The sequence below is a fragment of the Camelus dromedarius genome, chromosome 13 (assembly GCF_036321535.1).
Source record: "Camelus dromedarius isolate mCamDro1 chromosome 13, mCamDro1.pat, whole genome shotgun sequence".
Classification (NCBI taxonomy): Eukaryota; Metazoa; Chordata; class Mammalia; order Artiodactyla; family Camelidae; genus Camelus; species Camelus dromedarius.
Window position 1 is genome coordinate 56,238,836 of NC_087448.1, and position 25,117 is coordinate 56,263,952.

At 36.4% G+C, this 25,117-nt stretch overlaps 3 protein-coding genes and 1 long non-coding RNA gene across 6 annotated transcripts in view; 2 read left to right on the top strand and 2 right to left on the bottom strand.

The window, feature by feature from the left end:
- The window catches only part of LOC105101925 (uncharacterized), a 63,405-nt gene that overhangs the window by 19,877 nt on the left and 18,411 nt on the right, over positions 1 to 25,117 (bottom strand). For both annotated transcript variants that reach the window (XR_010383625.1, XR_010383624.1), the window contains one exon: positions 6,826 to 6,938. This is a non-coding gene — a long non-coding RNA (uncharacterized LOC105101925). The remainder of the gene's footprint in view (positions 1 to 6,825; positions 6,939 to 25,117) is intronic.
- On the bottom strand, positions 148 to 4,773 carry LOC135322751 (uncharacterized). Its single transcript, XM_064492908.1, has 4 exons — positions 4,680 to 4,773; positions 3,673 to 3,825; positions 3,490 to 3,628; positions 148 to 3,381 (listed from the first exon to the last, which is right to left on the bottom strand). Exons 1-4 carry the CDS (start codon positions 4,771 to 4,773, stop codon positions 2,556 to 2,558), a joined length of 1,212 nt encoding a protein of 403 aa, XP_064348978.1. The 3' UTR covers positions 148 to 2,555.
- On the top strand, positions 3,230 to 15,034 carry TRIM13 (tripartite motif containing 13). 2 transcript variants are annotated; one of them, XM_031465984.2, is made up of 3 exons: positions 3,230 to 3,352; positions 3,908 to 4,020; positions 13,401 to 15,034. In XM_031465984.2, exon 3 carries the CDS (start codon positions 13,409 to 13,411, stop codon positions 14,630 to 14,632), a length of 1,224 nt encoding a protein of 407 aa, XP_031321844.1. In that variant the 5' UTR covers positions 3,230 to 3,352; positions 3,908 to 4,020; positions 13,401 to 13,408; the 3' UTR covers positions 14,633 to 15,034. The 2 variants fall into 2 exon arrangements, with proteins under 2 accessions (XP_031321844.1, XP_031321843.1); XM_031465983.2 differs by lacking the exons at positions 3,230 to 3,352; positions 3,908 to 4,020 and adding an exon at positions 6,801 to 6,906.
- On the top strand, positions 15,134 to 20,955 carry KCNRG (potassium channel regulator). Its single transcript, XM_010995178.3, has 2 exons — positions 15,134 to 16,942; positions 20,715 to 20,955. Exons 1-2 carry the CDS (start codon positions 16,362 to 16,364, stop codon positions 20,953 to 20,955), a joined length of 822 nt encoding a protein of 273 aa, XP_010993480.2. The 5' UTR covers positions 15,134 to 16,361.

Below are 25,117 nucleotides of genomic sequence, written 5' to 3' on the forward strand. Positions count from 1 at the left end.
CAACTAAAGGCCAAGTTTTCTGTTGCTTAAGGGTCTCTCATTCTCTCCCAAAGCTAACTGATCTTGGGGTTTGCTCCATTTAATGCATGATCTTCACTGTGCAACTGAAATATATGAAACCTGGAATTTTCTTCAAACCAAGGATGAATTCCTTTAATTTCATCAAGTCTTAGGTAAGTTTCTGTCTTTTGTGATAAATGAAATTTTACTGGTATTTCTTCCTTTTGATGGAATATCTTGGATGTTCAGTCAATTTCTCTGAAACTGTAGAGCTTTAAAAAAAACACTGCAAAGTCTTTCATTGAGTGAGAAGGTTTTTCCTTTTCCTCTCCTTTCCCTAAGTACAAGGAAGGAGGTACATCAGTGGAAAGATACATGCTTTTTAAAAGGCTGCCCTGGGCTGGGTGTAGAAAAGCAGAAATTATGGTATTGGCTTCACCTCATGCATAGGCAGTTTAGCTCTGCTTAAGACTATCATGCTTCAGCCTTACATTTACCAACCCATAGCAACTGTTACCCAAAACCCAGCATGGTTTTCTTGTTCCATATAGCAGTAGCAACCATTTATTAAGTACCTCCTATATGTCAGATACCATGTTGGTTGCTTTTTATGTTCCCTAATTTTCATCATGATCCCTGTTTTACAGAGGAGAAAACTGAGGCTTAGAGATGCTAAGTAACTTGAACAACTAGTAAATGGCAGAGCTAGACTTTGGGTGCAGAACTGATTCCAAAGTCTCTGATCTTTTTGCTACACCTTGCGATGTCAGTGCCTTGTATTGTCACGAATTCTCGTTGGGAAATGTTGGGGCTTGCATTCATGACTCTGGCAGCTATTGGAAGGGAAGGACAGAATAATAAAGAAATGTTCCAGTGTATCCAAGGAGGCTCACCAGCACCCCTCTCCTGCACACAATTGCTCCAGTCTTAATTATCAGATGTGTCCCACTCTGACAATTTACATTTCAGTGTACACCAAATTTGGCACTGTCCCTTTTATGGAACATGTGATCACATGTCTTGGTAAGTGGAAGGAAAGCTGGAAGATTTTACCTTTGTCAAGACTCAGAACAAAAACAACAGCATGAAATAAATCACAATTAAAATATATATATGTGTATATGTATACATATTTCAAATGTATAACATTAGAAATTCTACCTGTAAAAATATATTTGTCACAAAACACAAACTTAAGACTATGTCTCTAGTCTTACTGCTGTGCAGACATATGAATTCCAATCTTCAGCTGTTAGTTTACTTATTTGAAGAATAGTCAATAGAAGGAAATTCCAGTGTAACAAGAATTTTGACAATCCCTCAGTGTTATCTCTAATGGGATCTAGTTACATTGTGCTTTTCCAGGAAGGATGTAGCTGGTTATATAGTTTTAATCCAGCAGTTACTCTCTTTCTCTAGTCACACTGTATGTGGTGATTCCCTGGTTGCTGTTTTATTAGAATCATGGGAGGAGAGAGAGATTCTTCTTCCTTTTCTATTTTTCTACACTTAAGAGAGTTTAATATACAATGTTCTCTTAGTAGTTGATTTTTTAAAACAGTCTAGGGATTTCTATGCATATTTAATTAGTGTTTTACATTTAGTTGGGCAGTTTATTAATTAGTATCTACCACCAGCCAGATACATATAAATATGTATTACACAATTACACAAGGATAATTTGTGATTTATGAATTATTAACCTAACTTTCACTCTTGTATCATTTTAATATTAGGGTATGCAAAATGTTTCTACAAATCAGGTGTTTTTTTTACAAAATGACCCTAATTTGGTAGGAGACTGGGGTCCTGTTTTCGTTGGCACTGACAGTTACTGTGCTGTAGAAAGAATCTACACCTGGAATCTGACTTTGCAGTTTCAGCTCTGCCTCTTGTTTTTTACCTTGGAGAAATCCATTTCATCCGTTTCCTCACCTGTAAGGTGAAGATCATAATTTCCATCCCACAGTATTGTTATGAAGACAAAATGACATAAATATAGGAACTGTTCTACAAAGGCAAAATTGGGTTCAAGGGAGATGCACACAAACTGGGTTTAAGGGACCCCAGGCATGGCAAGCACCTGGACATCTCAGAAGGGGTGGGGAGAGTTTTTTGGTTTTGTTTGTAATAGGGCTTGAGCCAAGCATTATTAGTCACCAGGCCTAAGTACTATTTCTGATAGGCCTCGAATACCTTTCCTTCAAATTCTACTTCCAAAGCCCACACTTCCCCAACTGGGGGCGAACTCAACAGCAGAGCACATTCTGTGATTTTTGTCCTTGCTTCACTTTCCCCCAAATTGCAAGTTTTGGAGTAGCCATTCCTTTTCCTTTATAAGTATTCTTGGAACTGGTCATTAGTAAGTGCTTAATGAGTCTGATGTTAGACAAGGTCCCTATAGAGGTAGCTGGAAGTCAGAATAGTGAGCGTAGCGGCAGATAATTTAGAGCCACATTTAAGTTCTTTCTCACTAAAGGAACGGGCAATGGTATTTTCCTTAAAAAGAAATCTTGATTGGGTAGCCAGTGTTCAGCCTATTGGGTAGCTAGTGTTCAGCCTAAAGTCTGCAAAGAAATAGGTGCAAGGTTGCTGAGACAATAAACCTTATTTTGGTTGTGCTCTGGCTGGAGCCGTTGGCTCGAGCCCTGGCGTTGGTCCCAACACGAGTGCCCGTCCCACCCTCCCTGGATTGTGGGGTGCGGGGCAGACAGTTGTCTCCGTCCCCTCAAGCCGCTGTGGCCGGGCTTCTGGTCCAGAGAGATGCAGATGAAGCGGTGTGAAGGGTTGGGCTTTTTTTTTTGTTCCTGAAAATGCAACGAACAAAAAAAAAAGTACAACAATCCAAACCCAACCATCTCGTTGCGCGCCGACTTTCTTCCCAGGCGGCTCCACCCGGGACGACACCGCCTGCCGTTGCCCGCGCTCGGTCCAGGCCAAGCCCGCGGGTCCGCGCGATCCACATCCGCTTCCAGGCGCCGCGGGAACGGCGCTTCGCGGACGCGCGCAGCCCCTCTGAAAGTCAGAGAAGCGCGCAGCTCGAGACCCTCCCCTCTTCCAGGCGCACCGCGGGTGGTGGCGGTTGTCTGTGGCGGTTGGAGACACCGGAAGGACTCCCGCCTCCTCTCACCCACTCCCTCCCCCAGGGAAAGGGAAGAGCCGGGAGGCGGAACAAAGGCGAAGCCTGGCTGGGGAGGAGGACCGAAGTGCGGGGGGAGGAGGGCGTTGGGGCGGGGCCCGGTCGGCGCCGCGAGTCCATTTTGCAGCCGTTCCCGGCGCGTAACGCGCGGTGTCGGCGGCTGAAGGACTGGTCGTTGCGCGGCTCCGGGCGGGTCCCCTCCAGCGACCGCAGGTCCGAGATAAGTACCCGCCGCCCCGGCTCTTCAGAGGGAACCGGGGTGGGGGGGGGCACTTGCCCTGGCTGGGCAGGCACCTGCGTGGGTGGGGTGCTGGTGGAGAGCTCAGTCTGCGCTCGAGTCCCAGCAGCACAGCAGAAAGCTGCCGGGCACTGGAACAGGGGTGGGGAGGAGCGGCGCGCGGGTGGGCGGCCGGGCAGGGCGTTTAGACTCTGGCAAACCTGCTCCGCTACCGAACACGCCCGGCTCCACTGCCAGCGCCTCGGTATCGCCTACAGAAAGAAAAGGCGACCGTGAACCAGAGTCGGCACGCTACCGCTCGCTGGCATTGAACCTGGGGAGGCTGCCTGGCGCCGGAGGAGGGCGCTGTAACCGACAAGCTCCTTAGCACAGAGATCTTCAGCCTCTGCCATGATCTTGGCTTTTTCACCTGGTCCTAGCAGGCTGGCTTTTGATTTATGGGGGATGACTGAAAAAAAATTGAGGGTCAACACTAAGGGTCTTGTCCAAATGAATGCATAATACGCTCTATCTTTGTTTTTTCCTCGCAGTAGCCTCATTTGATTACCAGTCACGACTTGGAAACAAAACAAAACCGAAACCTGATTGCTTTGCTCTGGGAAATAGTAACCCTGACCAATACACCTGCTTTCAAGGGACAGAGGTAAACTACAGTACTTTTCCCTACATCCTAAGAAAAAAGAAAGCACTCTTTCTTTAGGCCCAGAACCTTTACAAATTGAACTATGTGTAGAATATGTGTTCCCACCCTCGCAGATGGTCTTTGTTCTTTTCATATTTTGTCAAAACTCAGAAAAATAGATTCTATACTTGGAAATTCTTTCTGTGGCAATTATTTGAAATATATTATAAACCAAAGATTTATATTGTAAAGGAAAAGAGGCTACAGTAGCATTTTTTTAAATAGTTTTTTTTTCCCTTCAAGCCGCCTTGCCAGGGCTTGTATAACAGGGCTTGCACAACAGGGCTTGCATTTTCTGACTCTAGAGACCCTTATGTAATAGGTATTTTAAAAGCAAAATTTCATTACATAGCCACTCCCTCTGGTAGCACTTGATAGAGCTGTTGTTGATTAACTGGTTACACTTCTGTCTTGAACAATGAGAAGATGTATTTCTTCCAGTTTGTCTATCTTTCCCTAAAAATGCCATCTTTTTTTGCATCAGCAGATGTACTAAGCTTCCCTGGCAAGTCCTTCCATAACACCAGGTTATTTTCATTCTTACATTTATTGGTTATCTGGTCTTACTTACGCTGTAGCTATTGTTCAAATATGCCCTTTTCCATCAATGTGTTTTATACCTGCTGTGATATGTAATACTTTGCCTGCCCTTGAAATTAACAGTTCAAGAGCATCCAGCTCTCTTTTAGGACCTTTCTTGGTTAGTACACTCATGCTTTTAACATAAAACTGTAAATGTGTATTTATAGTTTCACAGTATCTGTATACATACTTACTTAAACCACCTTACATTTATGTAGTTCAGCAGTTTACAAAATTGTCACACGTTACTTAATCTTTCCAAGAACACTATAAGTTAGGTACCTTAAAAATCTTCATTCGACAAAGGGCAAAACTACTGTTTGAAGCTAGGTGTTAAGACACCGGTTCAGTGCTCTGTACTCTTCACAGGAGAACCTGTTACAACCTACTTTGTAAAAATTACAGAATTTTAGAAGGCAATTAGAGAGTCCATGATTAAACTACTCCATTTGATGAATGAGGATACTGAATTCTTGACCCACTTTCTGGATAGTGCTAAGGTCTAAGAATTGGGAAACTCAGGTCGTATGCCTTTCTTGCTCTATATGATTTGTGGTGGCTTTTTTTTTCCACTTATAAAGTTAGGTGTTTAGCTAGATGATCTCTAAGATGTTTTTAAGCCCAGTACTTCTGTTTTATTTCTACCTCATAACTTTAGCACCATATAGTCTTTCTATATTGGTAATACACAGACACATACTAATATTAACTGCCTTAAATTGTTTTCTATTTTAAACTTGGGTAAGTATGGTTAAAAAAAGTATGCCTTTCTCTTGTTTTTTTTTACTAAGCTCTATAAAAGTATGGTTCTGTTGTAAGGTCAGGAACTGCATGGAGAGGTAGAGCACTCATATGTCACTGGTCAGAGTTCAGAAAGTGGTATACCCTTTCTAGAGGGAATCTTGGCAGTCTTTTCAAGAGCCTTAAAAATGTTTCTACTCTTTGACTCATTTAACAATACACTTAAAGGAATCATCTAAGGCACTAACTAGAGTGTTGGACTAAGATTTTTCTATGGGGTGTTCATTAAAATGTTATGATCCCCACAAAACAATCAATAAGGAATAGCATATCCATGAGGTAGACTTATGTTTTAGAAGAAGTTATAACAACAGGGGAAATGCATATAATAAAATAAGTGAAAAGTGGATATAAAGTTGTATTATGCTAATAGTTTTGTTAAAATATGTGTGTGCACAAACATACACACATAGAATTGGAAGAAATATACTAAAATAGTAATAGTGGCTATTCCTTGCTGATGTGATTATGGGTAATTTCTCTCTGTATTCTCTGAATTCTTTCTAATCACATTACTTTCATAATTTAGGAAAAAGAAAACCCAATTGCATGGATAACCTCCAACTTCAGTATGGTGTCAGCTTTCTATGTCCTTTTGTAAGGCATTTCTCACACCTTTTAAAGTCACAATATCTTTGTAAATATGCTACATTTCTGAATTTAGGGCAGGAATTGACTTTTGGCTTATATTTCACCTTTTTAAATATATCATTGCATTATCCATTTTTGTTGTTCATGAAAGACACTGCCATTGTCATTACCTTGGCTTGGGACTCTAGATATTAGAATGGTACTAGAAGAATAGTACTTATAACAGTTAACAAGAAAAAGGTGTCCTCTGACACACAGAATAGTTACATTCCAGTTAAGCCTTCTATAAAGCAAATTCCCATAATGTGAACTTTCTAACTCATTTCCATTGTAGATGTAGATACATTTCTAAGAAAAAGTTGAACTGAAAATTTTTGCTGATAGCTTAAATTACTGTCTTTCCTATGGCATAAGCATCACAAGTATATCCTACTTGGCAGTAGCCTGGCTCCCCACTTAAAACTCCCAGAAGAGCTCTTCCTTTCCTCCCCTGCATATGTGCAGTATTGGATATGAGCAAGGAGTGCCAACATAGTACATAGACTACAGCCGACCAAAAAAACTGATTAAAGTTTAGCATAATTAGATTTCTGCTTGCAATATTTTCTAGATCGGGTTTACTTAGAATAAAATGTGTATATAATTCTACACTGAGCAAAAGGAACTTTGTTCATACCAATTACATTTCCATCTCAAGTAAGTTCTTGTTAGTTGGTAGGTAATACTTATCAGTTATCCATTAAATACCTATTTTCACTTTCCACAGTATTACATGCTGTTTACTTCACTTACCTAGATAGATCTAGCTTGCCAGCTACGGAATGCTAGACTTTGACAGTACTTTCTGCAAGCTGGAATTAACTTCAAATGCAGGTAGGTGATGAGAACTTTTAATGGATACCAACCTGTTGGGGATAATAATTTAGGTTAATGATTGCTTAGTATATTGTTGTGAAAGAAGACAGTTTGTTCGAGGGGTAAACATTTTGCCACCTTCATTTAAACCTATTTACATTTATTTGGGAGGAAAGAAACCAGACATTTCTGGTTCATAAAAGTTTTACAGAAGTCAGTAGTTCCAATTTAAATTAATTCTAACTCTTTAAGTCAAAGATAAACAGTCTGTGTTTGGTTGGTACCAGACTAGGAAAATAATTTAGGCTATATATGTTTCATTCAAATTCAGATACTTATTTCATTCAAATTGATTTCATCTGGGTGGGGAAGAATGGGATTCAACACCATTTATTTAGTATCTTCATAGATTTCTCAGTAGTTGTAGATCAGGATATCTGATCTAACTGGAACCCCAAAACTATTGATTAATGCTGTGGATTTACAGAATTACAGAATAACATCTTGTGTGACTTATCAAGTCACTCAGGAAAAACAAAGGAGGGTAAAGAAGATAAGGAGGGAAAAGAAGATAAGGGTAAAGAGGCATGTGGGAGATAAGGAAGGAATAAGAATAAAATCAAAAGATTATATTCCTTAAAACAGTATGCGGAAGATGAGTTAAAAGACTAAAAGGAAAGAGTCAGAAAAAAAAAAACAACAAAGGAAAGAGTCAAGGCAAAATAATGGCACAGAGAAGAGACTGAAGGAAAGGGAAAAAAAATTTTTTCCTGAGTTTGTCTGGACTAGGAAGATAATATTCTAGTTTTTATGTTTTTGAGAATGTAATCTTAGTCCAAAAACTCTTTGTTAGCTTTCTCAGTAGGTGGGCCGTCCAAGCTGCTGGACCTTCTGTACTAGGTTTATTTTGTCCTCATCAGGAATCCTACTAGAAATACCTTGCGGGGAATTTAAACTACTACTTACTCTAGGATAATTCCAGAAAGGATAATTTACTTATATTTCATATGGACACATAGGTAACTTTTATATTGTGTTTGCAAGGGCCACATCACAATCAGATAACCTATTTTAGATACTATATGTGACATAGTAATTTTAATATTCCTTTTTTATCAGAAATCTTGTCTTTATTAGATCTCACTTTATCCTGTTTTGATCATGTAAGTTTTTTGGAACAGTCTCTAAAAGCCAGAATGAAGTGTTAATAACACGTTGATACAAAGTACTTAAAAACTTTGTAAATAATTTTCATATATTTAGGTTTCTTTCACAATGTTTGTACAATGAGGAGAAAAACTGTATTGTGTGTAAGTAGTTTGTCAGAGATCATAGATCGAGAGCCAAACAAGTATGTCGTTCTCCTCACAGGCTTAGATCCAGAGATTTCCAATAATACATTTTTTATTTTATAAAAGATAAAACAATAGAAGTTTAAAAAATTTTATAAAAGATAAAACAAAGAGCAAATTAAGCTCTTCTTATAGTTAGCTAATGTTTCTGAAGTTTTACTTTTTTAGCTCAATATGGTTTTCATATAATTAGTTCCCATCTTTAGTTTTTTTCCCAACTTTGTATTGTGGAAATTTTCAAATATACTGAAAAATTTAAAAAATTACTACAGTAAATATCCTTACAACCTCTACCTAGATTCAATAGTTGTTAATAGAGTCTTAGCAAGTTTCAAGAAAGCATTATTAGTGGATCTCATACTAAAGTAGAATACAGTATACTGCTTGAAAACAAGATGAACTAGTATGATGAGCAGAAATGAGGTTTTAAAAAGGTGAGCCCTTTTATTCTAAGAATTGTTCCAAGATAACGTTGATAGCTCTCTGTTTAGTAGAGCTCACGTAATTGAGTTTTGTCTGTGAATTGAGATTCAGTATTTGCTGTCTAGTTACTTGTTAGGTATTTAGATACTGCTTTGAAATTCCTGATTTCAGAATACCTCAAAGCAGGATGGAAATTTGGTTTAAATCCCTCAGATACAAAGTATAATATATTGGCTTTTCTTTCTGTCTTCTAATGGGATTAGGGGAAAAAATCATGGGTATTATTTTGAACTATATGATATTGCTATAGACTAATGAAATTCAAAGATTTAACTGGAAAGTTTCTTTTAATAAATAGGTTTTATTAAAATTAACTTTTAACAGTGAATAAAATGAGCACCTTTTGAGTTACAACCATTTGGAGTTGATCATTTAAAAACCAAAGGGCTTCCAGAAGGGAGAAGTCATAGATACTAGCTTTTACTTCTATCTTATGATTCCTTTCCTAAGTGTTGGCTTTTCCATTTTTAATATTCTAGTTGTTGGTTTTCATTTGTAGAGACTGTTGTTACTATATACTCAATCAAGGTAGGATTAATAAGTTCTTGTAGTCTTCCTTGAATGTGGATATCTGGGAAGTTTGCCTAAAAATAAATCTGTGGTGGTGTTATACAACTGTGCATTTGTCCAAACTCATAGAATGTGTACCAAAAAGAGTGAGTTATATTCCACATAAAAAGTATGGTTTAAAGTATAAATATGGTAGGAAAATTAAGTTGAAAACCCAAGAGGTGGTAGACAACTACTTTCTTTGTTGGTATAAACTTGAGGAAAGTTTTAATTGGTGGAAAAATACATTTTTATGCTTCAAAATTTAGAGTTGATATTCAGAAACACATTTGAAGGAAGAAATGAATCTTGGAAAACTTGTTTGCCTTTATGTACTTAATTTGACATTGGTTAAGTTGAAATTTTATGACTGGTGAACAATGATTTTGTTCCCATAAAGTTTCTTGACCTCTATATTGGGTAAAAACTTGTCCCCCAAAAGAGGGGATATGTACTTTAGTTTCTTCAAAGGAGTAAGCTCAATTGATTTATTTAGATTTTTATGTGTCAGCCACACTTTAAGAAAAGGATCTATAAGTTCTTTTACTGTGAAGCATACCCTTCACTTAGTGAGATAAAAACTTTATTTATTATGTATTCTCCTTTAAAACTTTTAAGGCAATGGACTTGCCGTGGTTTCTTGGGTTGTTAGGTTAATATATTTTAATTTTCCCTAAAAGTCAGCTGTGGAAGTGGTCACATAGCTTTGTCAGAGAAAGTTCTGAGTATAAAGCTAAGAAAAGAAGAGAAAAGGAAATAGTGTTTAGTTTTAAAGTAAATGAAAAATGAGAACCTTTAAATTATAAACATTAATTTGTAAGTTTATCACTAAAAATGGAACAGGATCTACCATAATTTTGATGCAATTTAAAAAAATGTCTAAATTCTCCTATATGTGACATTTTCTTTTTTAATTCTGATCATACTGGATTGCCTTAAAATTCGTGGCTCCTCTTGCAGTGTCCTTCTCAGTTCTCCTCAAAGTTTCTCTTTGCCTTGTGTGCCCCTTTCTCCTTCTCATGCCAGATACTTGGAATCCTTCGTTTTTCTTCTTATTTATTTAATGCTTGGATAGTATTCTCTGGAAATATTAACCTTGCAAGGCTGAGTAAATTAGGTTTGCTTTATTGAATGCTGCCCCCATTACTTTTGTGTTTCTACCGTTTCATCCAAAGTCTAGCCTTAGCATAGAATTCTTAGGTGAAAGATGATAGAGAGCAATGGAGGTGATGCAGTATAGAACTAGGACTGGGGATAGAGGATCATCAGAAGTGTTCCTTCTTTGTTCTAAAGGATCAGAATGTTTTAAGGCAATTCTTTTTAGCACACTGACCTCAGTCTCTATAGCCATTCTCTTCCTAGTGCTTTTCCCCCCAATCTTTTTTTGGTGGGGAGGAGGTAATTATATATGTTTGTTTATTATTTAATTTTTTAATAGCAGCACTAGGGATGAATCCAAGACCTCGTGCATGCTAAGCACACACAATACCACTGAGCTATACCCTCCCCCACAAAGTAGTTACAAGGGAATCTACATCCCAATTCTTTTTTTTTTTTAAGTAGAGGTACTAGGGGTTGAACCAGGACCTCGTGCATACTAAGCATGTGCTCTACCACTGAGCTATTTCTCTCCCCTCTCATGCTTTTCAAAGGTTGTATGATTTCTCCTGTCACAAAAGATTTCTCAGAAAAATAAGCTCATTACACGTTTTTGCCATATGACACTAAATTTGACAGAATACTCTTTGCTTTAATTCTACATATATATGTATTATACATTTATTATACATGTATCTCTCACAATGTAAAACCATAAAGTAATTAGTCCTGCAAGCTCAGCTTATCTTTTAAATACTATTTATCTTGTAGATTGTAGCTCCAATTGTGATTCTTAAAATTACTGTTAAAAATTTATTTTCTTTTGGTTATAGGATGGCTCATAGATTATTAGACCCTATTTTATTACTTTGGTGGTCATGTGATATATATACATATTTATGTATATACGTGTATATACATCCTTCAGTAAACTGAATGAGGACATATTTAGCACTATTTTGGGTTTTAAAACTTTAGGAATAAAAGTTTTAAAATGTACATTTTAAAAGAAGAAACTTGCATTGGAGAAACGGTATTCTCTAGCTCAGATCTCAAATATTTTGCTCGCAGGACCCCTTTACACTCTTAAAAATGGAGGCTCCCAAGAGCTTTTTTTATGTGTGTATTATATATATTTACTGTATTAGAAATTAAAACAGGAAATTTTAAGATAATTAATTCATTTAAAATAACAATGATAAACCTATTACATGTTATCATAATTTGTGAAAACTATTTTTCAAAACACAATTGTGAGAAGGGTGGCATTGCTTTATATATATTTGTAGATCTCTTTAATGGATTGCCTTTATCTGCCTCTGCATTACACCTGTTGCAGTAAGTTATCTGGGTTGAAATACAAAGAAAATCAAATCTGGCCTTGCCACAGATACGTAGTTGGTGAAGGGAGGAATATTTTAATAGCTTTTTCTGATAACTGTGGATCTTCTTTGATACTATACCAAAACTCTACAAGTGGTTGTTTCTTGAAAGTTAGTTGCAGGATAGAATCTGAAGTCATGTTTTTGAACATACTGGTCTTTTGATCTTTTACTCATGCATGATTTATCACATGCACTAGTGATTTGAGCCAGTTGGTTCAAATAGTGACTTACGTCATTATACAATGATCTCCCCCCTAAAAAAACCAAAATCCACATTTGTTAATATCATCACTTATTTTGTTAGAAAAGTCTTTAATTAATGGTAAGCTATCATGCTCTTAAGTGACAAAAATCCAGTTTTCACTAAAAATTCAACATTTGTCATTGGCAACAAATAGTGTCATTTGTTTTCCTTGAAGCAGTGGGCTCATTTTGTTCATTGTCAAGAAAAAGTTTGTCAGATATCTAAGTCTGAACAGCCATTGTTTGTCATTCGTTCTTTTACGTAAAGGTGGTGTTCCATGAAAAAAACAGCTGGTTCAGCTTGCAGCTCAATCACCTAACTGCTTTTCCTCCAGACAGTATCTGCTAGTATACAGTAGAAATGCTTTGTGTTTATTTCACTTTGTCACACAAAATATTAAAAAGACATGTATACAAGGATCAAGATGTAATAAAATGAACAATTTTTACTGCTTCATCAAGAACATTCTCAAATGAAACTGGCTACCCCACCCCTGCCCCACTGTGGGTGTGTGGTGGTGAAGAATACAAAGACCAGGAGTCCAGTTTGGTGCTACCTATTGCCTTGTTTGGATCCTGTTAAGGCTCCAGCAGTGTCTGCTCACCATTGCTTTTCCAATGCATTGTCAACACAGTGCTGAAAGTAAATAACAGCCCAGTGTTACTATGAAAATAGTACTGTTCTCATGGATGCCCTGGAAGAGTCTTAGGGACGCCCAGGTTTCTGCCCGCCACATCTTGGAGGACTGATTTCTCTAGATGGCACAAGATGGCTTTGATTACTGTTCCTGTGGTTTTAAAAAATACTCATTTAATTCTCTAGGGAAGAATTAATTATAACTCTCTCATTTTATGTTCTTACCTCTGATTTTAATAATTCTAATCTTGCCTTTGAAATAGGAAAAAAGCTAGTTTTTAATAAAAGTCTACATGAAAGTACACACTTGAATTTATATTTCTGTGCTTCTTTCTTTGAATAGCATACCATTTCATAATTGTGGGCCCAAACTAAAGAGCTCATTCTGTTCAGACACTGAGTAGCTTTGTTTCTGACAGCTAGTAGTCAGCTCTGTTTTAAAACAAGCAGTTGGGCCCTGCTGGCTCAACTTGCAGTCATCCTAGTCCTAACCCTGTCTCAGCCAAAGACTGTTGTTGGAAAGCCCACACAAAGGCCTTGTGTACAGGGAGCCCTGCTAATAAGGAGCATGTTCTAGCCCCAGCAGATTAAATCTGCTTTGGTTGCATTCCCTTCCCAAATTTTTCACTTGTTTCCTTTGTTTGACTGGTTATTTCAGTGAAAGATCATTTTTAATGCCTGTGAAGATAGTTTCTTCTAATTATTCCATAGTCCAAGTGGAGGGGAGTACTGGAGTAAAATAAAATGTTTCTTTTTCTCTGATAGGAGATGTGATGGAGCTGCTTGAAGAAGATCTCACGTGCCCAATTTGTTGCAGTCTGTTTGATGATCCTCGAGTTTTGCCTTGCTCACACAACTTTTGCAAAAAATGCTTAGAAGGGATCTTAGAGGGGAATGTGCGGAATTCATTGTGGAGGTCATCTCCATTCAAGTGCCCCACATGCCGGAAGGAAACTTCAGCTACTGGAGTCAATAGTCTGCAGGTTAATTACTCCCTGAAGGGTATTGTGGAAAAGTACAACAAGATCAAGGTCTCTCCCAAAATGCCAGTGTGCAAAGGACACTTGGGGCAGCCTCTCAACATTTTCTGCCTGACCGATATGCAGCTGATTTGTGGGGTCTGTGCAACTCGTGGTGACCACACCAAGCATGTCTTCTGTTCCATTGAAGAAGCCTATATTCAGGAAAGGGATGCCTTTGAGTCCCTCTTCCAGAGCTTTGAGACCTGGCGTCGGGGAGATGCTCTTTCTCGTTTGGATACCTTGGAAACTAGCAAAAGGAAATCTCTACAGTTACTGACTAAAGATTCAGATAAAGTAAAGGAGTTTTTTGAGAAGTTACAGCACACATTAGATCAAAAGAAGAATGAAATCCTGTCTGACTTTGAGACCATGAAACTTGCAGTTATGCAGGCCTATGACCCAGAGATCAACAAACTCAACACCATCTTGCAGGAACAGCGAATGGCCTTTAACATTGCTGAGGCTTTCAAAGATGTGTCAGAACCCATCATATTTCTGCAACAGATGCAGGAGTTCAGGGAGAAAATAAAAGTAATCAAGGAAACTCCTTTGCCTCCATCTAATTTGCCTACAAGCCCTTTAATGAAGAACTTTGATACCAGTCAGTGGGAAGACATAAAACTGGTAGATGTGGATAAACTTTCTTTGCCTCAAGACACTGGCACATTCATCAGCAGGATTCCTTGGAGCTTTTATCAGTTATTTGTGGTAGTCGTTCTGCTTGGCCTTCTTGTCTTCTTCAGTCCTACCATATTCCTAGAATGGTCTTTATTTGATGGAATCGCAACTTGGAAAGACAATCTTTCAAATTTCAGTTCCTATCTGACTAAATCAGCTGATTTTGTAGAACAATCAGTTTTTTACTGGGAAGAGTTGATGGATGGGTTTTTCATTTTCAGTGAAAGACTGAAGAATTTTACTTTGGTGGTGCTGAACAATGTGGCAGAATTTGTGTGCAAATATAAACTATTATAAAATCTGTTTCAAGTACATAGTTCTGTGTCTTTTGTTAGAAATTTGTTAGAATACAGCGTGATAGTTCAGATTTGGTCAAGATTCCAGTCAGATCATTTTCCTCCAAAAGTATTCCTCTCAAAAAGAATGTCCTACACATGTTGAAAATTAGGTAGCATAAAGATAAAAATGAAAATTAGGTAGCCTAAAGATAAAAATGAAAATTTATAGTTTAGTCCTGAACCTTCCTTCCTCCTTTTTAAACTGCTTTTGAAATAAGCACCCTACCCCCAATATTGGCTGTGTTTATGCTATGGAAAAAGGAGGTGGAAGAGCACATGACTTAGTATTGTATTGATGAGTTGGTGTAATAATGATTGTTCTTAAGCATGTAATAAAGACTACTCCTGTAAAGCAACTTTATTTTGAGAGTGAACATTCTTTTAAAAAGGAATAATATGTGGATAGATTGAATTTCCATCTTTTTCTGCAGAGTTGATTTCCTTTTTCAGTACAATGTATATCTCATGTATACAGAAAGGCATTTTCTTGTTCTAAACTTACATTTTTAGGAGGGTGGGGATTTCAGCTTGCCTTTTATCTGCTTAGGTTTTGTAAATGTATCACCAAAGGAATTTGGTGATAAACTATTAAGTGTTAGGTGGCTTTGCAAGCAGAGGCATGGGTAAGAAAAAATGTCTCACACATGGCAAGAGCAGAAAATGGGAAAGCCTCCTTTTTACTGGCAGCTAAGTGTTGTTCCAGAGTATCGTGGTAACTGTACAACCAACCAATCCACTTGTTTAAAAAATTTAAGAGCAGTAAGACTAATTTGACAATAGATGAAATAATCTATTAGCTATTATAAAGTACACAGTAATCAGCTAAATTCAAATGCTGTCGTATCTACTCACATGAGATAAAGATGCCCGATATCCCACAGAACAAAAATACCTAATTTTATTACCCTGTATAGAATTCAGATGAAAACAAGAAGTGGCCTTATCTTAGAACTGCTTTCAGTCGACCTCATTTCTGTCATGGGACAAGACATTCCTTTGAAAGCCAAGAGTGTCTTTACCCTAGTCCATTAATTGGTTGAGAGGAGGTAACACAAGCAGGGACAGGGAATAAAGGTGGCAACTAAACTTAAAAGTACAAAGGAATCATTCTAGCTATGAGAAGAAGAGTCGAATTAAGCTGCTAGTTGAGGTAATGGCTGCCTCATTCCCAACTGACAATTCATGACTGAACCACTAAATTGCTAAAGGGATCATAAGAAATTAAGACAATGTTTCTCTGTAAATCTTACCTCTGCCATGAGGACTTGTAGATAATAGGCCTGGGGAAGAGGAATGCTTTTCTGCTCCCAGCATTTTTTTTTTTAATACAGATTTACAAGGGGAAGTTTTCATGAAGAATTTTTTTTTAATGGGATACAGTAAAGGAATCTATTTGACACTTGTCCTCAGATGTTGGCAGTTTTCCTTAACTATCCAGTTCCTCCTCTGTTGCTTTTTCATTTTGTATACTACAAGTTCCCAAGCAACTCCCAGATTTATAAACATAGCTATGGATACACTATTTGCTTTACAGCAGTTACCTGGAAATCTAGGTCTCTGTTCTTGTTACTTTCCCCTTCCCTACATTTCTTAATCATACATAACAACATTTGCAGTTATAGGTTGATTAACAAGTGCCTAAGTCTATGGCTTATGATTTGTAGCCTCCAGTTTGAAGCAAGAGAAGAATGAGTAGTCAGGAACTGGTTACTTTGAACGTTGGAGGCAAGATATTCACCACAAGATCTTCAACCATAAAGCAGTTTCCTGCTTCTCGGCTGACACGAATGTTAGATGGCAGAGACCAGGAATTCAAGATGGTTGGTGGCCAGATTTTTGTGGACAGAGATGGTGTTTTATTTAGTTTCATCTTAGATTTTTTGAGAACTCACCAGCTTTTATTACCCACTGACTTTTCAGACTATCTCAGGCTTCAGAGAGAGGCTCTGTTCTATGAACTTGATCCTCTGGTGGATCTCTTAAACCAAGAACACCTACTACAGCCAAGACCTGCTCTTGTGGAGGTGCATTTCCTAAACCGAAACACTCAAGCTTTTTTCAGAGTGTTTGGCTCTTGCAGCAAAACAATTGAGATGCTAACTGGGAGGATTACAGTGTTTCTAGAGCAACCTTCAGCACCGACCTGGAGTAGTAACTCTTTCCCTCCTCAGGTGACCTTACTTCCACTGCCTCCACAAAGACCTTCTTACCATGACCTGGTTTTCCAGTGTGGCTCTGACAGCACTACTGATAACCTAACTGGAATCAGGTATTTTGTACTTTAAAAGCATCTCTTTTATACAAGTTTCTGATGTTTCCTCTCAAAACCAAAAGTTTCTCATGCCTGAAACTTTTGGAAAAAATGACTACTCAAAATAATTTTGAGGGGTAACCAGTAGAGTTGGGTGGAATGACCAGATTATTATTGTCCAAACTGGGATACTTTTCAGTGTGTAAGAAGGAATTGTTATTACGTGAGACAATAGAAGTAAATCAAGATTGTCCAGGGAAAACGGACTATGGCCATTCAAGTTGTAGGAGGGAATAATTTTATAGATTATGTTCCATTGCTATGGAATGAGATGCTTTTTTCTCCTTAAGAGATTCCTTTAGTGGCTGGCATGTAGTAAAGTCTCAACAGTTTGTCCTGATTTCCTTACAGTCTATGTATATTTGTTCTTTCAGTCCTGATTTGCCTACTGATTTTTCTCCATTCCACTTTATTTTTAAACACCATTAAGGCAGATATACCCCATGGCAAATTTGGTATCCTCTTACATCTTTGGCACTCTGAGAAAACTCAAAATATTGGGATAGGCTGTCAGTATATTAAGGGTAGTTGCTTCTGAATCAATTATTCACTTTCTCCCCCTGTTATTCTTGGCTGGACCCTAAGGCTGATTTCCACTCTGCTGTCATGGACACTTCTTTCCCCTGCTTAAAAATGTCTTAATGCTGTCCCACTATTATTTTACTAACTGTAAAAGCTGGCTTTAATTTTCAGAAAGAAAAAGAAGTCTGCATATGTTCTTTACTAATAGTATTTAAAGTAAAATAGACTTTTTTGAGGGTAAAGGTAGATAGACATATTTTGAGATATTTTCTTAACTTTCGCAGTAGCCATCAGGAACAATCAATGTTTGCCCCCCCTCAACATACCCCTTGGTCCTGTACATTAGCTTAAGAACACTGGGCAGTATGATAACTCTTAAGTTTTTACGAATTATAATTTCTTGCCCTTCCAAAGAGGTCTGAATGTCATTTTGGTGAAAGAAAGCCAGTTAAATTAACAGGCTAATTGTGAAGAAAACCTAAGACCCAATTTTCATCTCAGACTGTTTTAAGATACCTCTGGGCCCAACTGGTGTAGCACTAACATAAACAGAGGGGAAATTATCAGTTTTTTGTTTTTTAAAATTTGATTGAGTGGTTAAGATCTTTGAGGATCCCTTTCCAAAAAGTTAAAAACCTAAGGAAAAGTGGTGTCATAATGATTTTAAGAAGAAATGTGCAAAGTAAAAAGATATCCTGGAAATACTAAATGCTCTTTTAAAACTATGCATTTGGAGAAAATATAATCTTAAAAAAATTAGACACTTAAGTTGGGATATTCTTGTACACAGTGACTATATTTTCTCCTTTGTTATTAAGTGTTTGTGTTTTATGAATAGTACTACAATTTTTTCATCTTAATGAGAGAATGGCATTATATTTAAATTCCAAAATAGACAGTTGGAAAACTGGAAGCTATTTTTAAAATTGACTTTCTTCTTGCATCACCAAATAGTATTCTTTTCAGTTGTTTGAAGTTTAGAATTTTTTCCAGCCTATAAGTGTTTGTGATTTTTTTCTATTGTATCAGTTTCAAAGTAGAATTAAATAATTGGAATAAGGTGACATTATTAGAAGTTCAGGTGATCAGATAAAAACTCTTGATCTTAAAAGGCCCACCTGAGGTATATAACTGCCTAGCTAGCAATCTTTTTTTTTTTTTTTTTTCTTGCTCACTCCTTGGTCTGGAAAGTAGAGGATTAAGCCTAAATAGCTCCTAGAAGTCTGGTGTATCATCCAGTTGTTAATAAGTATGTTCCACTAACATGACTTACCATTCTAAGGTCTTGTTAACCTAGCAGGTTGCTCAGTTATTATCTCTTAAGTTCACAGTACTAGAAATATTTGGCTTGCATCTTGCAGAGGTACAGTCATATGATACCATATTATCAAGCTCAAGTTATAGTCTCAGGATTCCAGAGCCTCTTTGATAGCCATATTCTATCTGATCTTTCCTTTTTAAACTAGCTCAACCTTTTAAGTTTTTAAAATAAGTTTTGATTTTCTGTTTCCCATTGATTTCTTCTATCCTTTTCTTGTGCCTTGAAATCTTTCTTTTCTCAATCTGGCCTCTTAGGGAATCTAGTATTTTGGCCCAGTGTTTTCTTGAGAGTACATTCCACTTTGTTATCACCTACTATATACTATTTGCATCTTAATTTTGTGAGATGTCCTGCAACTTTTTTTCCTTTGACAAATGTTTCTAGGTTATATAATTAAGATCTGGGGCTTGGGAGTAGATGAAATGATTTACAAATGTTAAAAATTTGCTGTATCAAGCATAATAAATATTTTTTGATATTTACTTTGTAGTTTTACAATTCTTACACTTTATGATTGAATTCTTTTCTTTGCCTAGAATGAGTTTCTAAATGTGAGCTGCAGTAACCACACTCTATTTCAATCATAATTAAAAGGAGACTAGGGATGTCCCCAAGGCTCTTTTTATCCTATAAAACCACAGATAGTTTAGGTTGCTGCCTCAAACTAATTTAAGTTAGCCTTCTCTTCACATCTCACAAACACATGGTGGGAGGACACAAAGACATAAAAATATCCTGGATGGTAGATGAAGAAGGGGCAATACAGCTATTATTTGCAGACATGTTGATATTATTAAAGCAACATATCAATCTGAAAAGTTCAGGTATATTTTTCTTGAATTTTATGTATTAGTTCTACTGAGTTTTCCTGGAAATAGAAAGTTTTGTCATTTTGACTCCAGAAGCCTTTCAACCCCTCATTTTCCTCTTCAACAATGAACAGTTATTGAGTGAAAATTGACAATAAAATCTTCTTGATAAACTGGGAGTTCGAGATTTGCAGATACTGACTGGTATATATAAAATAGATAAACAAGTTTATACTGTATAGTGCAGGAAAATATATTCAATATCTTGTAGTAGCTTATGGTGAAAGAGAATATGGAAGTGAATACATGTATTTTCATGTATGAGTGAAGAGTTGTGCTGTACACCAGAAATTGACAGAACATTGTAAACTGACTATAATTCAATAAAAAAAATCATTATTTTACAACAACAACAACAAATCTTGACTTTTTTTCTTTCTTTTTTTGTAGGGGGAGGTAATTAGATTTATTTATTTATTTCTTTATGTAATGGAGGTACTAGGGATTGAACCCAGGACCTCGTGCATGCTAAAGCATGCAGTTCTACCACTGAGCTCTAATCTCCCTCCTTGACATTTAATATCTACAAAATTGCACCTGAAAAAATGTATTTGATAGGAGTAAGTCATAAAAAATTTATAATGTTGATGCTGATAATGGGTAAAATTATATCTAGGGGGAAAAATGTTAATGTATCAAATATTCATTAAAATGAATCAATTAAATTGATTAAAACAATATTTAGTAAATTGAAAACAAAAATTGGAAATAAATTACATTATATAAAAATTAAGCTAATTGTTTTATCAAATTGTTTGCTCCAGAGAATAATTTCTGAATGAAATTCATCAGTGTTAATTATATTCCTAAACAGTGGAATTAAAATGACTGGAGATCACAGTAAGGTCTCTCTTTTCAGCAGCCTAGAATTACTGATTTGGATTTATAAATTAAATCTCTAAAAAAATCTGATAAAAATGGTATGACACCTTTATTTGAGGTTATAAGTCAAATTTCTGTGTTTAGTTTTGCTAGTATAAAGGGATGCTTTGTAATTTAACATTTTTGTGTGTCCTAGGTATGTTTCTATAAAACCTGATAACCGAAAACTGGCCAATGGAACTAATGTCCTCGGCTTACTGATCGACACTTTATTAATGGAAGGCTTCCGTCTGGTCAGCACCAGAACAGTATCCTCTGAAGACAAAACTGAATGTTATAGCTTTGAAAGGATAAAAAAGGCTGAAGCTCTTGCCATGAACAAAACACTGAAACCAGAGACAACCTTCATGCCAGAGCAATCTCAGAAAAAGAAATGAGGTTCTCTGTTCTCTTTTAGAGTAAAAGGAAATTGCCATTTTGTTGTTTGGAAATTCCATTTTAGGGCATATATGTTAGTCAAATATGTACTCAGCCTAACTTTTTGGCCTTGTCTTCTACCATGCCATCTTTGGGCAACCACAACTTCAACAATGCTTAAGCCACACTAACTGCTTGCTGCTCTTTAAACAACACCGTGCACTTGGTGCTTTGGCATATGTTCCTTCTACCTTCAATGCCTCTTTCTCTTTCTCTTCTTCATAAGCACTTATAAAGCATTCAAGAATGGGCTATGAAATCAGACTGCTTGATTTCTAATCCCAATTCAATCCCTTACTAGCTGTATGACTTCAGCAAGTCATTTAACCTCTCTGTGCCTCAACTTTTTCACCTATCAAATGAGGATAATAAATATATCTCCCTTATAGGAATATGTGAGGATTAAAGGATATAAAGTACTCAACACATTGCCTGGCACACGGTAGGCACTCAGTAACTGTCTGACGAAGATGATGAAGGAGGGTGGCCCACTTTCAATTGCGCCTCTCTTGTGGTCTTGTTTTCCTCCTTTCCTAGGCATATTAGTCAGCTCTTTCCTCTATAAAGATGTATATGCCACCATAAAAACACAGTTTTCTCACTTGATGTGAGTTCGATCCACTCAACAGTTCTAACTCTGCTCTGTGTAAAGCACTGTGCTGAACACTTGGTGAGAGAAATAATACTTTTGTTACCAATTAGCATCTACTTTGGTGAAAAGCTTTTGAATAACTTCTACTGACATTTAAAATACACATTTTACTTTGACTTAGTGAGTCCTCTTGTAGGAATTCCTTATACATGTGTCATTTAAAACATCAGGATATCCCTAGTACCTCCTCCAAACATAAATAAATGAATAAACCTAACTATCTCCCCCTCATAAAACAAGCAAACAAACAAACAAACAATAAATAAAACATTAGGATAAACATGTAGGAAGGGCATCATTAAGTCAAAGAGCACCAAATACTCTGCACATTGTAGGGTTAAAAAATGTTGAGTGGAAACAGTTGAGAATCATTTTAAAAAGTATAATTCATTCATTCAAAAACATATGTTAAACATTTGTTGGACACTATACTAAGTTTTCAGAATTAAAATATGAGTAAGACAAAAAAAGTTGTAGGGAAGAAAGATTTAAAAAAAATTTTCTAATAGTACCTCAAAAGGTTATATATAATGGAAAAGTGCAAAATATTTCAATTTAATAATGTTAAGGTTAGTAACTGAAAATAATGACCCAGATAAAAAAAAAAAGCCTACAAATGAGTATTTTGTTTTTGGTGGCACTCATCCTCTCTTTACCACAGAAAAGCCAACTTAGTTGTTTTAGTCTGTCACCTTAGTTTTGGGGATGATGTGTTTGGTCTCGTTCCATTGCTAGCATCATATTCTAGGGTACAATATTTCTATTCTGCTAAGTTTTTGGCATGTTTGTGATTTAACTAGCCAGATATAGTTGGCCTGGTTATATATGTAACACTGTTTAACTCTGTATAGTGCTTCGCTGATAAGATTATTAAAAACTGATAACTGGTTAAAATAATACTGAAATAAAAAATGTTGTAACTATAGATTGCCAGGGAATAGGACAGGAAATGTTTAAACTGATATTAATGTGTTCTTAGACATTCATATTTGCCAGATACTAGTTTAAGATGAGAAATAAAATGTTCTTTTTAATGTGCTCCTAGAAACATTACCTAGGGAAACATGCAATATACATAAACTTAATTAATTAATTATGGACATTTGTGTACCAATACTATTCGAGACATGAGAGACACAGCAAGGAACAAAATAAGGCCTTCCCTTCTGGAACTTACTACAAATACAATTCATAACATTGACAATGTGTTTAAATTAAAATAACTTAAGCCTTTAATTAAACAGTTTCTCAGAAGTCATGGGTTCACAATGGAGAGGTTTCTGCAAGGAGATGGGTTACCAAAATTAAAAATATATATATTATTCATTAGAAAATGTGTGCTTTCAGAGTGGATTGAGTTTCTTATTTCAGTAAATATTTTCAAGATTATCTCATCTGGAGACACATCTGTCAAGAACATCTCAGTAAGCCTCTTGAATTCACTCCAAAATAGAATGGGACACTGTAACTGGAATATCAATACATGCAAAAAATTGAGTCTTGTTTTAGAAAGGGAGGCAGGCAAATGTAGTTGAAAGAAAACAGGGGTATGTCAGATTCACTGCAGGCAAATCAAAACCCTTGCCTGCTTTAGAAAAAAAGCATTTAACATTTTCATATGGGTACCACTTAACTCTTAACTTCTTGACTGAATTGATTTTACGAAAATTATAAGAAAATAATGGCAGAAGCTTGTCTTGGCCAACCACGCTTAAAACTTTGATCTATCAAATCATATACTCCTATCAATCCATCTCATATACACAGGTATGAATCATCACAAAGCAGGCTAGATTTGTCAGTCTTAATGATACTATCAATAGTTGGGCCTCTCCTGTTCCCCCATGTATGTTTGTTTCAGTCTCTTTCCATCACCTATAGTCTCATTTCTGATAAGGGCTTTAAAGATTTTAATTTATTCTTAAACGTCAATAATTTAACCTTGTAAGTGATTGGAAGTTATCCATACAGAGATTTTCTGAAAAGGAGCTCTAGTATTGAATATTACTCCTGAATTTAATAAACAAGTCATAATTACAAAGAATTTTTAGGTTATGTTAACATCAAAAATAATCTGGGCTGCTTTCAAAATATATCTGCAGTCAGGAGCCTGAAGTTGTATAAAATAGTCAAGGAAAAGTAGCTTGAGAAATATATGGTTTAGGGAATCATAAATTGTTTCTAATTTTTCTCATATACTGTTTACATCTGACAAACCTTGGCTTCATTTTACAAGTCTTTGTATTCGTTCTCTACCATAAATAATAGAAATGGTCACATTACCAGAGACCTCGTTAGAATAATAAAAGATTTGCTAAGACTTCTAAGTCTCCCATATTCTACTGTTATTTTCCCCTTTGTGCTGGGGAAGTTTACTCTGTAAAAGCATATTTAGCAATGTGGAAGTCACTAAGAGGAAATTTCTAAAAAGAAATTTGGGAAATTTTATTATCTTCCTGGAGCCAGTGAGCCTATGGAAAATAGCAGGATGACATCACATTTAGTGTTTTAAACAAAAGTTCAAGAAATAAAGACATGAGATGAAAATATATTACCCCAAATACTCAGATTTTCGGAATATCACCAACATCATAAAACCATAATTACTCACCAGCTTTGCCACAGAACTACACTTCATGAATTATTAGGCCTTCTATTGACTCTATTAATGATGAAAAGTTATGTACAAGTTTCACCAAAGAGTCATCATCTCATAATTATTAGGCTTAGAAAATGCCTTAATATTTATCTAAACTATGAGATAGATCCAGCCCCGAAAGTATTTTAATAGATAAAAAGCTGACACCATACATGGTAAATGGGAAATGAGTGTTAAGCATGTTACAGAATGAAAAGGGAACAAAATACAGCAAAATAGGTAAGACTTTGCTCCCCACACTGAAATGTGCCTAAGATTTATCATACAGAGCTTTCTGCACCTTCGGACTTTACACCAGTACCTCCAATCCAGAAATCATTGCTTTAAAGTGGCTTTCTTACTCTATTAGTTGAGTAAAAGACACCAACTACCAAGTGTTTCTATTTCATGCTACTTTCCTCATTTCACGCTCTGGTAAGAATTTGAATTTCTTTGGGTGCCCAAGTTGGAAGCCAGATAGGAGAGTTCTGTCTTACCCTTCATGTAGTAAGAGACCCCAAGAAAGTATGGCTGCAATGTCTGAGGTTCCATGAGTTCTTTTAAGATGAGGACTGTGGCTGTGCTTTATACTTTATATTTCCCCCCAGTGCTGGACATCTAACAGTCTTAATTAAATGGAACTGAAAAATTTGGAATACTGTAGTCTCAGTGAATGGGCACTCAGAAAAACAAGAATTATAGTAGATTCAAAGATAGATGAGGATACTTTATATAAAGAGTCTGAAAGAGTTGATTCAGTTTAAAGACTACAGAAGAAAAATCCATGGTATTTTTCTATTAGAAGCTTTGTGAGTAATCATACACAAAATGA